Raw genomic sequence first — 13,616 nt, forward strand, 5'->3', positions numbered from 1 at the left:
GTGACTAAATGTAGCGCGCGGGAAAGAACACTCATCGAGCCGACCGAGCTGCGGCGCCCACTTCCCAACACTGTTGCGTCGCTGCGCCAGATGGCGCCAGAGCAGCCGCAAACTCGACTGTACGGAGCCTATACGCATCGCGCTCTTGAATACACGTGCTAAAGGGCATTCTTCCCAAACTCCCCACATGTTACTAAAAGATAGAAGACGGCAGCGTGGCCAAAGCGAAACCGAAATTGCCTGAGTTTCGATTCTTGTTCTGTTTATGTGGCACCGTCTGCAGCGTTTCCATCCAATCCGATCCACAGAACACCGGGGTTGGCTTGTTCGGTGGGCGGTGTGCTCGAGCGTTGTCCACGCGTGCCTGCCCGCTCGTGTCCGCGGTCCAGGGTAGCGGCGACAAGGGGCAACTCCTCCACTGACATCGGAGGAGGCAGGCGACAAGCGGGAAGTAGTTGGTGGCGTCCGATTGCCTGCCGCTTTCGCCTAGCCCTTTCGCCGCTCTCTCGCCTCAGCCGCCACGCTGGCGACCTTCGGAACACCCCCTTGCCCGTTCGTTGCTGGGAGACGAGATACACAGTCTACCGAGCGGCTCTCCACCGGGCCTCCCGCCAGCGATAACGCGGCGAGAGGTGAATCCTCGAAAGCGAATTACGTCGACGAGAGCGCTCAGTGCCTCGTAAACCGCGCTAGCGAACGGCGCCTGTCTCACGCTTCTCCTGTGTGTTTCCTCGCAGCCGAGGACGCCGTCCGCAGCATGGCTTCGCGACAAGCGATCGACACGAATACTATGACGCTGACGAGGTTCGTCCTGGCCGAGCAGCGAAAGGTGCCCGGCGCCACGGGAGACCTGACGCAGCTCCTGAATGCCATCCAGACTGCCATCAAGGCGGTCGCGGCATGCGTGCGACGGGCCGGCATCGCCCAGCTGTGAGTTCGGCGCGCAAAGTGCGCGTTGTTTACGCAGCCGGTATACTTGCGGACGTCCCGTAGGGTGTCCCTGGCGGGCGGCGATTACCGTTATTTACCGCGCGAGCCGGAAGTATGTGTTGTTTTACGCAAAGGTTCGGAAGCAACCGCGCCTCCGTACTTGATGCGCAGCCCAACCACCGAGCAGTGGTACTCCGGTTTTAGCTGTTCAAATTCAACTATACTGCGTCAAAATGTGCTTTCTGTTTTCCGCATAGCCCACCGCTTTCCTGTTACGCAAGTTCGATATGAACGGACCACGCTTGTGCAACTTTCCCCAGTACTCCCGAGGAAAAGCCTCTAAGCCAGGTGGACGCTGCCGTTCTGTGCCCTAAGGACTTCATAGGGTTTGTCCCAAGGGCTGTCAGACGCAGTACCTGAACGTGAGATAAAGGAGTGTCGGCAGCTTTATCGCCAGCCCGGGCTGTCTGCCAGACATATAGTGAGTTGCAGTTTGATAAGCTGGAGCCGCCCTTCGAAGGACGTTGAAGGAGACTGGCTAATTTACTGTCCATACAGCGATGCTTACGGTACTCTGTTCAACTGATTGTGTGTAACTGTGTAATTGTTCGTAAAAAAAAAATGCAAGGGAGAATGGGCAGAGTCGTTGCAGCATGCAACTGGGACTGAAGAATGCCGAAATGAAGTGCAAAGCGTGCAACTTGGTCTAAAGAACCCCGAGATGCAGTGCAAGAGCTAATATACAAATCGAGAATATTTATAATTTTAATTGAAATGATGAAATCGCTTCTGACCTTTGTTTTCCTGTACTCACATAAATGTAGCGCCGCTTTTCCCAAGGCCGCATTTCAAAAGGCGGCACAAAGTCTTCGGAGTTCTCAAGACTCATGGTGTAAACAAGCCCTACTTACGCACACGCTGGCCGCTGGCCAAGTTCTTTTTTCTTTTTTTTTTTCTTTCTTACGTCCTTCGCGCCAACTGATATTATGGCTCGATGCAACGCGCATAACATTCACAATCACAACATTTCTTCGGCGCTCAGAGTTACTTGGAAGTTGTAGAATAAATGCGCGCGTACTATGGTTCGCACATTACAAAAGTATGGAGCAGGTGCCCTAAGGCGATCTTTTGCAATAAGTGGTTGGAATTCACAGTCGTACACGAGGTCATATGGGGGCGGGATAGGGGCAAGGCATATCATGATCTAGACGGGGGAAGAATGCTCCTTATATTGCGAAGCTTAATTTCTTCCGTTCCTACCAGTTTATCTGACCGATTGAACTTGCGTCAAACTTAAGACGAAATCTAATGGAATATTCGAGTGGTCGTTTCAGAGCGCTCTAGCCGTGCTACAAAAGCGGTGAAAAACAACTTTAAAGCTGTGTTAGGACAATAATCGGCTATAAAAGGGATGATCCTCCTTTGTTACCGCCATAGGAACCTGCTCATGCAAACGTTAACACTTAGTATCTGTTTTACGTGACCTTTGTAGCGCTATCAGAGCGCTCTAACACGACCACCCGAAGATGCCATTAATGTACTACGATACGAGGGCATGACTTGTACGCCGGCTTTTATCATCATTCATCGCTGTTGTTCGATGTTAGGTATGCGATGTGTAGGAATATTGCTGCATTACTATGAAGGGAATGATACAATTCATAGTGGGCAACAACTGTTTGTCCCGTCACACTGCAGCATCTGTACTCCGAACGAGCGGGACCTACAGCAGCTGTACGTTCTGGTCGCAGCTGTATGTTCTGGTTGCAGACGCCCACGTGGGCATGGTCACGTATTGCTTTAAATGCACGGCCCATCAGTGGGCTAGGGGGGCCCACATGGCGGTACCCGCTGTTACGCGGATGGCTTATTTCTTAAATCGTTGTAACGCCCGTGGAAAAACGCCTTTCACTTTGAGTTTCTGACGCGACATGAACTGTTTAATTTTGTATGCAGCTCTATAACCGTGTTTAAGGAAACTTGCATAAGATCGATCGACGATATTCAGCGTGTTACCTGTCGTGCGTGCGCTTGTCTATAAGTTGCACTCTGCAGCGAACCTGCCTTTACTGTCGCCATCACAAGTGACGCCGCCTTGCACAAGCGCAATTTCCGGGCTCAGGGTCATTTAGGAAAGGAAACTAATGCTCGGCATTCCCTCCAGTCTCGTTTGCTGCGCAAGGCCACGTACCTTTCAGTCGATAAAAATCGTTGGTTAAAGCTAGCGGACAACTGTTGCTATTTGACACTTTTGATTCGAAATAAAAAAAGTTGAGGGAGTTTTTTTTTTCGCTACCATTCTTCATTGCGTGTTTGTCTCGTTTACTGTTTACGTACGACCACTTTCCTGCTTTTTTTTTTCTTCTCTTTTTTTAATCTTGGTGTGGCATGCAAGATCAAAACTGCAAAAGCATGTCTTGCATGCAAGATCATGCAAGACCCCAAAAATTGTGTGGTTTAGCTTTAGATAACCCTGGTTGATAGCGAAAGCTTCACTGCCCTGGCTAGGCCCATTGTCGAGCTGTGGCCGAGGTGTGGTTTCGCGATGATATACAGACATGTTTGTAATGAATATAGTATTTATTCATCAATTTTATGCCTATAAAAACACTGCGGTGATTAGTAAAGTATAGTGAGACTTGGTTGGAACTCGCAGCCGGGCCCAACTCTACTCGGGCAACGGCGGCAATATGTCTCCTTTCAGGGATCCGTAAAGGCCTAAATATAGTCCGACGTAGCGTGAACGCGCGCACACGTTATGTCACGTTGGTGAGAACAACAGCGGCTATAGTTCGACCGATGGTTCGACGTGCTGGCGCCGCCAACGTAACCGGACACACGGCCAATGCGCTCCGACGCGCCCGGCGTCTGATGACGCTCGAGATCGCCCGCGTGACGTCGGACTATAAACGCGCCTTAATGCTCTCTTTTGGTTTAACCTCTAGCGCTCAAAGTGAAAACTGTTGAGTCGCCGACGGCTGCCCGAGGTAGCATAATAAAGCTTTCGCTTCAAAAGTAACAATGCATTCGAATAGATAATGCCAAGTAATTTAATGAATGTCATCTTGAGCGCACAGGCGTATGCGTATGCTCTTTGGCGTATGCTCTTTGGCGTATGTTAAAGTGACTGTCGATATTTTGTTTCGCACTTTTCATATTTAGTTTGAGAATATTTAACATTAAAAGGCATGCGCTGCCGGTGTTTTGTTTCATGATATTTGTTTATGGGCTGTCGTACTCAAACATTTGAGGAATAAGTTTGTAAATAATGCAAGACAAAGTGTGAGCAACGATAACGTCGGTCTATAAGCGCGCCTTAATGCTCTCTTGTGGTTTGACCTCTAGCTCTCAAGGTGAAAACTGTTGAGTCGCCGACGGCTGCCCGAGGAAGCTTTCGCTTCAAAACTCTCGTGCATACCTTGTTTTGGGGGCGTTAGAGAACACCAGAGGTGTATTCTGTGAGAGTATGGACTGTCCACTTCGGCTGTCGCGATTGGCTACAGCAGCACGAGCGAGAAGGAGCCAGACAGCTAATTCTCGCTCGTGCCGCTGGAGCCAATCGACGACAGCCGAAATTGACGGTCCACTATAGGTGGACTCTTACAGAATATCCCCCTTGACTGATTAGTTCAGAGCTCCCCACTGGGACGTATTTCAGCTCGTGTTTTGCTTTGGGACTTTAAATCCCAAAAGTTAATTTTAGGGGCGAAGCTCCTTATAGCGGCACCCGTTCGTCCCCGTCGTAGTAGGTAGCCACGTCTAGTTTTATGAATTGCTCAATAGATGGCGTTGTGTCCGTATATGTATGTATACCCATATATACATATATATGTATACGTATAGTATAACCGGAAGCCGACTTCCGCTTCCGGTTCCACTTCCGGTTACGCTTCCGGTTCCGGAAGCCAGCTTTCGGCTTCCGGAGAACGCTTCCGGCGTTTTATGAAAAAAAAATTCCGAAAGTTGTGTCCGTAGCGCGGAATCGAACCAGGGACCCCTCGCTTCCGAACGCGCGGCGCTAACCACTACGCCACGAAGCGCACATAGACACACGCACCACGATGGCAATAAATACCCAACATAACGAAAGGCCGCGTTTCTAGCGGGTTTCTAACGCGTTTGTGCTAGCGCGTTACGGCCCGTGTAAGAAGCTGGTGTAAGACGCTGTGGCCTCTCCGCCTTACCTTCAACGCGTTCCGAACGCGCTGCCCAAGGCGGTGGCAAGTCAAGTTCAAGTCGAGGAGCGTTTATGAATACGGGGGGTATACTCTCTCAGCAGTCATGTGATGGCGTCGGCAAACGCGGTGCACGTTCCGGTATGTGTAAATGGCTGCGTAAGACGCTGTGGCCGCTCCCCCTTACTATAGAGTACTGCACGTTTCTAACGCGTTTGTGCTAGCGTCCCCTTAAGCGGGAGATCCGATGATTCCCTCCGGAGCTTCGCCCACTCATCATCATTCACCCCGTGGATATGCTGTGATTTTTTTTAATTCTTGCCCGCATCACTATGCGATTGCCATTTCGCGTTCTTCAGTTAAACGTGCCCCCGGTTGAATACGTTGAGTGGTGTTCTTTTACCTGACATCGACACCTACGACGTCAATAAAACTTGATGGTCGCTATTATACAAAAGAAAAACAAAAACACGTCAGTAAAACGTGATGGTCACTATTATACAAAAACAAAGCGAAAACAAAAATCTGTCAGCCCTTCCTCTGGGGTGGAGATGGAAGACCAGTGAAGGCTGTACTATGGTGGGAATTATGTATTTCCAATTATGACTATTTAGATGTGATGGTGTAATTGGTTATTTGAACTATAAAAGAATGAGAAATATATATGATCCGGTGGTTTTCATTTATTTAGCGACCACAGGGACCATGGCCTTATGGTAGCTACGGTACGCCGCAGCTAAACGTCGCCTCCCCTCCCTCCCGTCCCCCCACGTCATTTCGCGCGACGGAAGAAGTCGTGTTTCCTCTCCGCCGTGCGTTCGCTCCCCGTGGGGACGCGCGCTTTCACTCGCACATACAACATACGGCCAATGAGAGATTTTTTTTTTCTACACGCGGACACGACCTTCGGAGACGGAGCCCTTAACAGTTTCGCTGTAAACATCAAAGCCCCTTTCCTAAAGAAAGATGGTTGAACGCGAAGCTTTCGCCCATGCAAACTGAATCAGTCCAAAGCCAACGGCCACGCAACGAGCCCAAGAAATGCTGAGCTACCCGATGCAATACATATGTGATTTGATTGCTTGTTTAGGATTGCATTTTTTGCGTTGAAGGTGAATGACTACACATTTCGTTAAGTTGCATAGCCGTTATTTTAGATCTTGTAGCCGTTGATTACACGCACACACTCTCACATTCAGGGACTGCATGCCGTTGCCGATACACGGGATCGGCTTTACGGGCACGGTCGCGCTCGCGCTTACGTTCGCCTACGGCAGCCTCTTCTACCGTGCGCTGAACCCGCCTTCGGTCCCCTGTATCTGCCTTTTGAACGTCGCTATTGTAAATGACAAATAAAACTTCAGCGCAATAGAAGTCACAGATTGGTTGATACTGTGAAGAAACATTAGGAAGAACTCGGAAGCAATATTTTTTGTAACTTGTTTGAAGAGTAACTAGCGTATGTAATGCGGCCCTGTACAAAGGGTTGTAGCCAGAGACCGCATTTGAAGTTGGCTTTCCTGCAGTGTGCTTTAGGCGCTCACAAATGTATCAGTGAGACATAGAAAGCTTCGCTTTAAAAAGGAACAACAAATATAACAATTGCACCGCCCATGTACCCCGTACAGATGGTAAACCAGCGAAGCTGAAATGTGTGGCCCCGGTGTTTTAGTGGGTCAATCCCGACGGTTTATTAAAATCTTTCTCAATTATTGGTTACGTCTTTGTCTAGCTTGGCCACACGAGTCGCCGGATCGGCCCGACATGGCCGCTTGCGCTCCGTATCGCGGGCCCGATCTTCTGCCGAGGCGTTGGCGCGACGCCGACGAGATCTCTCCCTCTCCTGCTCTCGGCGGCTCTCGGCGGCTCATACCCACATATCCAACGCGTGTGTGAACCACACGTGATTCCTTTCTTACCTTCCTCTCTTTCTTTCTTTCTTTCTGCCTTCCTTCCTTCTTGTCCCTGGCTCATAACCGCATATCCAATGCGGGTATGCGCCACACGTGATTTTATTATCGTTAATCGTGACATAACTGACGAGCATGTGATGTTATTATTGCGATAGCAATTATATAGACACTTCAATCGGATTTCTGCCGTCGCCGTCGCCGTGAGGTTCCCTATAGATAAAATCTTCGCCGCGCGCCGTATGCCCGAGCGGAATCGTGCGGGGACGCGCGCTATCACGGAGAGCGAACGCACTCAATCACCCACGCGCCAGCAAGGAAGCGGGAAGCCAGCGCCGGAGGGAGCGCGGGGGGGGGGGGGGGGGGGGCGCACTTCTACTCTGCCAACAACCGCGCTCGTCGCTCGCTCTCCCGCACCGTCTCTTATCTCTACGCGGCTCTGACCTTTATGCGCTGTGCATTCGCGGCTCAGTTTCCGTTGAAGCGATCGACCGCACGTACCTTCGCCCGCTGCGGCGTACGGGCTCGCTGCCAGCGTTTTGACAGTCGTTGTCTGCAGTCATTCAGTGTGATCTATTCATGTTTGTTTGTGCGCGCTCACACCACGCTTGTTCATTCAGTTAGTAATAGTCGGGCCACATTTTCCAACGCACGCTACACATTCAATGCGGCCCGGATCGGCAGTGCAGCACTACAGGTGTGTCCCTTCGCACGCGCTGCCCACAGGAAGCGCTTCTCATCAACACCACCGTTTCACACGCGCCTTCTCGTGGTCATCGAGTCTCTCTTCATGTCGGTCTACTTACGCCGCAGCTCACCTGCTTGCTTAATCAGCTCATGTTTACTACAATTCATATTGCTACCAAAGCCGCTCACCTTACTTCGTATGACATTGCTGTGTTGCTATCGCATTCATTGCTTCGCCCTTAGGGCGAAACTGTGACATTTTTGATGTCATGACCTATCAGTCATGTTAGTCATACATTCGTACCATTCAATGCCAATTTTGGTATATGCCAAGGGAACGAGACGCGAGTTTTCGGTAGGTTTTCGACAGGTTTATTTCTGTCGGAAGGTTTCTGTATAGTCGGACCACGAGTGTTTTCGCCTAGGCGTATACAGCTTCGCTGTAAAAGCGTTGTATACTCGTAGTCTGCCGGGCCGCCACTTCTCAGACTTTGTGGCTGTTGTCTACGCAGGTACGGCATGGCGGGCAACACGAACGTCCAGGGCGAGGAGCAGAAGACGCTGGACGTGCTCAGCAACGACTTGTTCATCAACCTGCTCAAGTCTTCGTACACCACCTGCCTCTTGGTCTCCGAGGAGAACGACACGGTGGTCGAAGTAGAGACCGAGAAGCAGGGCAAGTACGTGGTGTGCTTCGACCCTCTGGACGGATCCTCCAACATTGACTGCCTCGGGTCCATTGGCTCCATCTTTGCCATCTTTCGTCGGGTAATTTAGTTTCCTCGAGGATCCGTTGACGGTGCGTTTACATTTTGTCGGTCTTTCTCTCTCGCTGCAGACAAGCTCAGGACGACCAAACGCGAAAGATGCATTGCAGACGGGGCGGAACGCGGTGTGCGCGGGGTACGCATTGTATGGAAGCGCGACAATGGTCGTCATAAGCTTGGGCCAGGGGGTCAATGGATTCATGCTGGACCCCGTGAGTGCACCAACTTTGTCCTTTCTGTTTCGCTTGCCCTACGATTTGCTTTTGTTCCTTTGAGCGCTGAAATATTTGCAACCTCTTGAGTGCAAGTTTGTCACACAGCAGTTAATTGCATACCCATGTAACTGCATTCGCCAGCTCCTTATGACACTCGCAAGTGTCGCAAGTGTCATAAGTGACACTCGGAAACTTGCGTTGAGCTAACCTCAGAAGCGGTGTACTGATTAATCGGCGTGCTTTGGTATACGGCGTAATCGAACATGATGGCGATTATTGCTGTGTGACTTGAACCAAATATATTTCTGTAATTCTTAGGCGGATTTATCTCTTCGGTGCAATCCAAAAGTAATGACAATCACGGTGATTCGTTCGAAGTTCTTTAGATGTTCGCGAGCGGAGTAGCCAACATCAAACGGTATTCCCCGAAGTTCCTTGTACCGCAAATCTCGTCGCCATTTTGGACATCTGGCAGTGACGTGTGTACGTCTATTAGCCATACCTGCGCTTCAGCTTATTTGCTTTCGGTACGGACAGGTTTTCAGGACAGGTACGGACAGGTTTGCAGCATGTAGCTGCAAAACATCACGTGAATTGTGGCGCTCGATGGCACTTCATGCCACGTAAGTTAACGCTGAGGTACACGCTGACATGTTTATGAATCGGCGCATTCTTTGCGCGTTTGAATTGGAGAAGCTAACAGACTTCTTTGAGCTAGTTGGTGGTCCATTGCAAGTACACATACACCGCGAGCTGATGAAGACAGTTAGGAACGACGACAGAGCTAGGATGACTCTTTTCTATCTCGTTCCTTACTGTTTCTTCGTCCACTTACGTACTTGAAATAAAGTATAGAAGCCGGTAGGTGTCCTTCGCGTCGATGAAATGGGCGCCGGTCTTTGCGAAATTCGACGACGGGTGCATCGTTCGCGCGCATCTTTTGCAGGCAATGGGCGAATTCATCCTCACGGATCCCGACATGAAGATCAAGCCTCGCGGCAAGATCTACAGCATCAACGAAGGATACGCCAGCGTGTGGGATCCTGCAGTCACGGAGTACGTCCAGAAAAAGAAGTTCCCTCAGGTTGGTAGTGCACGATTTCATCACGAGTTGTGTGAGGCGCCGCTGCGCGTATCACTGCTTTCGATCGCGCCGTGTGTAATTAGACAAGATGACTTTTGTCGATGTTAGACAGAGGGGGATCACTTTGGTCTCTTCGTGGTGACCGTCTTGAAAGGTAAACAAAGAGCAGCACCAATTATAATTTCAAAACGCTATTTTCATTCACTTGGCAGGGACAGTTTCAAAAGGAGAAAAATTAAGATAAGAACTGTTGAGTTTAGCTCGAGGGAGGCCTACATGCAACGCTGTTTTGCCTACATAGGCTCCCTATTTAGCCCCGGAACTTCGTGCCGGTACGTCAGTGTGGCAGGCATTGATTCCAACGTATATTCTCGTAGATAAGCTGTATAGCCGCTTCTGGCACAGGAAGAGCTCTCGAAATGTGCTAGGCATAGTAGTTGGTATCTTTAGTATGCGATGTAGCCCTGCTATACTGGTAAACAATAAACTTGTGCGGAGCACATGCTGTCAAAATCCACGACGTAAGGCGAGTGGGTGCGGCAACGGCGTTGTCACCTCACCTGTCTCTTTTTTGCATCAGTTTTGGCTTATGCAGTCTTGTCTCACGGGGGGATGATTGACTGTTTTGGTATTGCAAACGCGTAATTACCACTGTCGAAACAATAAATTCTCACTTCCTGCAATTCCTTTATGCAGTGCAGTGGCTGTGTGCGATGTATATGTATATAGTATCTGGTTCCATGGCAGTGATGCCATGGAACCAGATTAACTTATGTTTATTTTTTTATATTATATTTATATTATTTATATTATTTTTTTAAGTTGCACTGTGTAGCTGTAATTGTTTCAAGGCAACAAACCTTGAGGTTGTTCTACTACACGTTCCTGCATGCATCTTAGACTCGGTGCTTTTTATACTCCATGGCCACTTTCGAAAGATAAGCGCTTGCACCGTTCCGCTTTTACATCTTGCAGAGCTATAGGGAGCCTACATGCAAGCTCTGTAACAGTGCTTGCATGTAGGGTCCCTATTGCAGAGCGTGCGTCGATCGGCCTCTTGAGTTACTCGCAGTCGACTTACAGACGCGCCTCTTTCCCCTTTGGATTCCGCAGACTGGGAAGCCTTACGGCGCCCGCTACATTGGTTCCATGGTCGCCGATGTCCACCGGACGCTCAAGTACGGCGGCATATTTATGTACCCTGCTACCAAAGATTCTCCAAGCGGAAAGGTGAGTCCTGTACGCACAACTAACTGTGCTCGCGGTACGGCTGAACCATCGGCACTGCTGTGCTGCTTCCAAAACTTTCGCATCTTTTAGGGCTGGACGGCGCGGCGAGCACTTTCCTTTTTCTTAAATTCTTAGTTGGCTGCTGCTGCTGAGGCTTGCTTGAAAATATAACTACAGAAAGCCGAACAAGTTTAGAGGTATTCTCATGGTATACGGAAAGGCAGGCGGGCAGATAGTCGGCATTTGTGTTGTGCTCGATCTTCTTGTGGCTGTGTTTCGTACGCCTGCATTTCGAGAGATATATCTTTAAGGTTTGTCTTTAAAAACTTCGGAACTGAACGGATCGTTGGCAAATAATGTTTACTGTTGCGGCCATTCTCTGCATGTTGAGAAACTTGCACCGGCTAAGAGAAGAAAAAAAGTAAAGGGAGGCTTGACGTCGTTCTAATGGTATAGTGTGAATGTGGTTCAAATGCTAACCCGCCGCAGTGGCTTAGCGGCTATGGTGTTGCGTTGCTATAAGCACGAGGTCGCGGGAGGAAATCCCTGCCGCGGTGGCCGCATTTCGATGTGGGCGAAATGAAAAAAAAAAAAAAAAAAAAAAAAAAAACGCTCGTGTCCCGTGCATTGGAGGCATGTTAAAGATCCCCTGGTGGTCAAAATTAAACCGGAGTCCCCCACTACGGCGTGTCTCATAATCAAATCGTGGTTTTGGCACGTAAAACCCTAGAATTCAATTCATGTGCTAGTGTGCAGTGACGCTTTGATCCCACTTTGCGTCTGACCGCGTCGTTTCGATAGTGTTTTATCGTCTTCTGGAAACAACCCGTTTTTGTTACGAAATATATAAAAAAATTAAAGGAATCTGTAAAGATATTATTCGATGCTATGGAAGAGCCAGCGTTTCTTCGAAATTTGTGAGCTTCTTTATGATAATAGATTTCTGGAAGGTCATTGAGAGGGTCAATTGATGCACTTTAGAGATGTGTGGAAAGGTCGTAAAAGACGTTTACAGTTGTTCTGAGTATTCCAACGAGCATCCAAACAAAAGGGCGCTCTGATTTCATACATTTGAATAATGAACCAGCCTCTTTACAGGGATCATAAACGCAGTGCGCAGAATTAAAACGCGACTTGTCACACGCGGTAATGAAACGCTTGCTCAATTTGTTTATCATGAGTTTAAGCGTGGAGAAATTTTACAAGGAAAAAAATATTCCAAAATAGTTACGATTTTACACAATCGAACCGAATATAAGCATACTTCCAACCATGAATCTTAGTTTTGCAGGCTGCAGCTATGTATTTTGCTTATTCGAGCATAGCAGTTGCTGCCTTATGTAAAGCGGGAACATTGCAGCTCGCAAAATCGCAGTAGATAATCTTTTCACGTAAAGCGCGCCTTTAGAAATGTTCCCGCGAATTTTTAAACGGCAGGCTCGATCGCTGTATACGTATTGTGGGTTCTACTCGAGCGCTGCGTCTCTGAAGCTCGTTTCCAAGCTGCTTTCGGTGGACGCATCAACCGGAAGTGACGAAAGCCACTCCCAGGAAAAGCCCACCGCGCAAACTGCGCAGCTGACACCATCTATAAACTCATTCACTCGCCGTCATTCCACGACGTTCTGACACCCTGAACGAAGTCATTAAAGTATCTCCCGTGGTTGTCCAAGTGGGCAGCGAGTTGGACGTACATAAGGAAGTCACGCTCTGAGCCCGTTACGTTCTCCTCCTCACCCAATCTCTTGTCTGCTTTTATATGCGTGCAGCTTCGCTTGTTGTACGAGTGCATCCCGATGGCGTTCCTGATCGAGCGGGCCGGCGGAATAGCGCACTCCGGCAAGCAGCCCATCCTGGACGTGCAGCCGGAGACGCTGCACGGTCGCTGTCCCATCTTCCTCGGCTCCAAAGAAGACGTGCAGGAAGTGCTCGACCTATACAAGAAGCACAATCTGGCTTGAACGAAGCCCGCCCTCCTAATCGCGGATTTCTGAAGCCGAAAAAAAAATTACTGCCAACGCTCGTTTGGTCTCTCGTTTGGATTAAAAGCTCTATGCACTCATTACTATATACATGTATATGTACTCCTCTGTGGTGCAGCAACGTTCATTGCTGCTGCCTGGTGTTGAGAATGTCTCGTGCTACGGAACATTCTTGTGCACCAACGCATTTTGCGCAAGACTTTTCTTAATGGCTCATCAAATGAGCTTTCTTTCTTTTCTTTCTTCCTTTCCACCTGATTAAGCTACGCCTTTGAGTAATTACCGCGAAGAATGTTTTACGCAATCGTTATATGTGAAGTTCCTGTAGGAATATTTAAGCCGCACCTGTAGGTCTGCAGCCAAATGAAGTTAGATTTTCACGTGTGATTGAGAGATAGGGTCTGGTTGGTTTAGTGTCCTTTAACAGCGCACATGGCAACGCAAGGACAAAGGCCGAAGACACTTTGTGCCTTTAATTGAAGGCCATTTTCCTGTACCACCTTCTTCAATCGGGTTCAGCCAACATTTGGTTAATCAGAAATGGCATTTCCTGTTTGGCGTACCTCTCGCATTGCCTTAGGCAGTGTTGATAACTTTGCAAGAAAGTCGCTAAATTTAGCAAGTTCTTATAGTCAC

The 13,616-nt window shown here is 49.0% G+C and overlaps 1 protein-coding gene across 1 annotated transcript; it reads left to right on the forward strand.

Moving 5' to 3' along the window:
• The first annotated feature begins 310 nt into the window (after positions 1-310).
• LOC119442210 (fructose-1,6-bisphosphatase 1) lies at positions 311-12,984 on the forward strand. Its single transcript, XM_049661968.1, has 7 exons — positions 311-632; positions 738-930; positions 8,215-8,470; positions 8,541-8,681; positions 9,631-9,768; positions 10,882-10,998; positions 12,768-12,984. Exons 2-7 carry the CDS (start codon positions 758-760, stop codon positions 12,957-12,959), a joined length of 1,017 nt encoding a protein of 338 aa, XP_049517925.1. The 5' UTR covers positions 311-632; positions 738-757; the 3' UTR covers positions 12,960-12,984.
• Positions 12,985-13,616: the final 632 nt, after the last annotated feature.

Source organism: Dermacentor silvarum, chromosome 2, assembly GCF_013339745.2.
Source record: "Dermacentor silvarum isolate Dsil-2018 chromosome 2, BIME_Dsil_1.4, whole genome shotgun sequence".
NCBI lineage: Eukaryota > Metazoa > Arthropoda > Arachnida > Ixodida > Ixodidae > Dermacentor > Dermacentor silvarum.

What these genes read in the sequence shown, in the direction of transcription:
- LOC119442210 (XM_049661968.1), top strand. Translation starts at nt 758, where the DNA reads ATGGCTTCGCGACAAGCGATCGACACGAATACTATGACGCTGACGAGG. An exon ending in CGGGCCGGCATCGCCCAGCT is followed by an intron (nt 931 to 8,214) that starts GTGAGTTCGGCG and finishes TTGTCTACGCAG; the next exon opens with GTACGGCATGGCGGGCAACA. An exon ending in ATGGATTCATGCTGGACCCC is followed by an intron (nt 8,682 to 9,630) that starts GTGAGTGCACCA and finishes CATCTTTTGCAG; the next exon opens with GCAATGGGCGAATTCATCCT.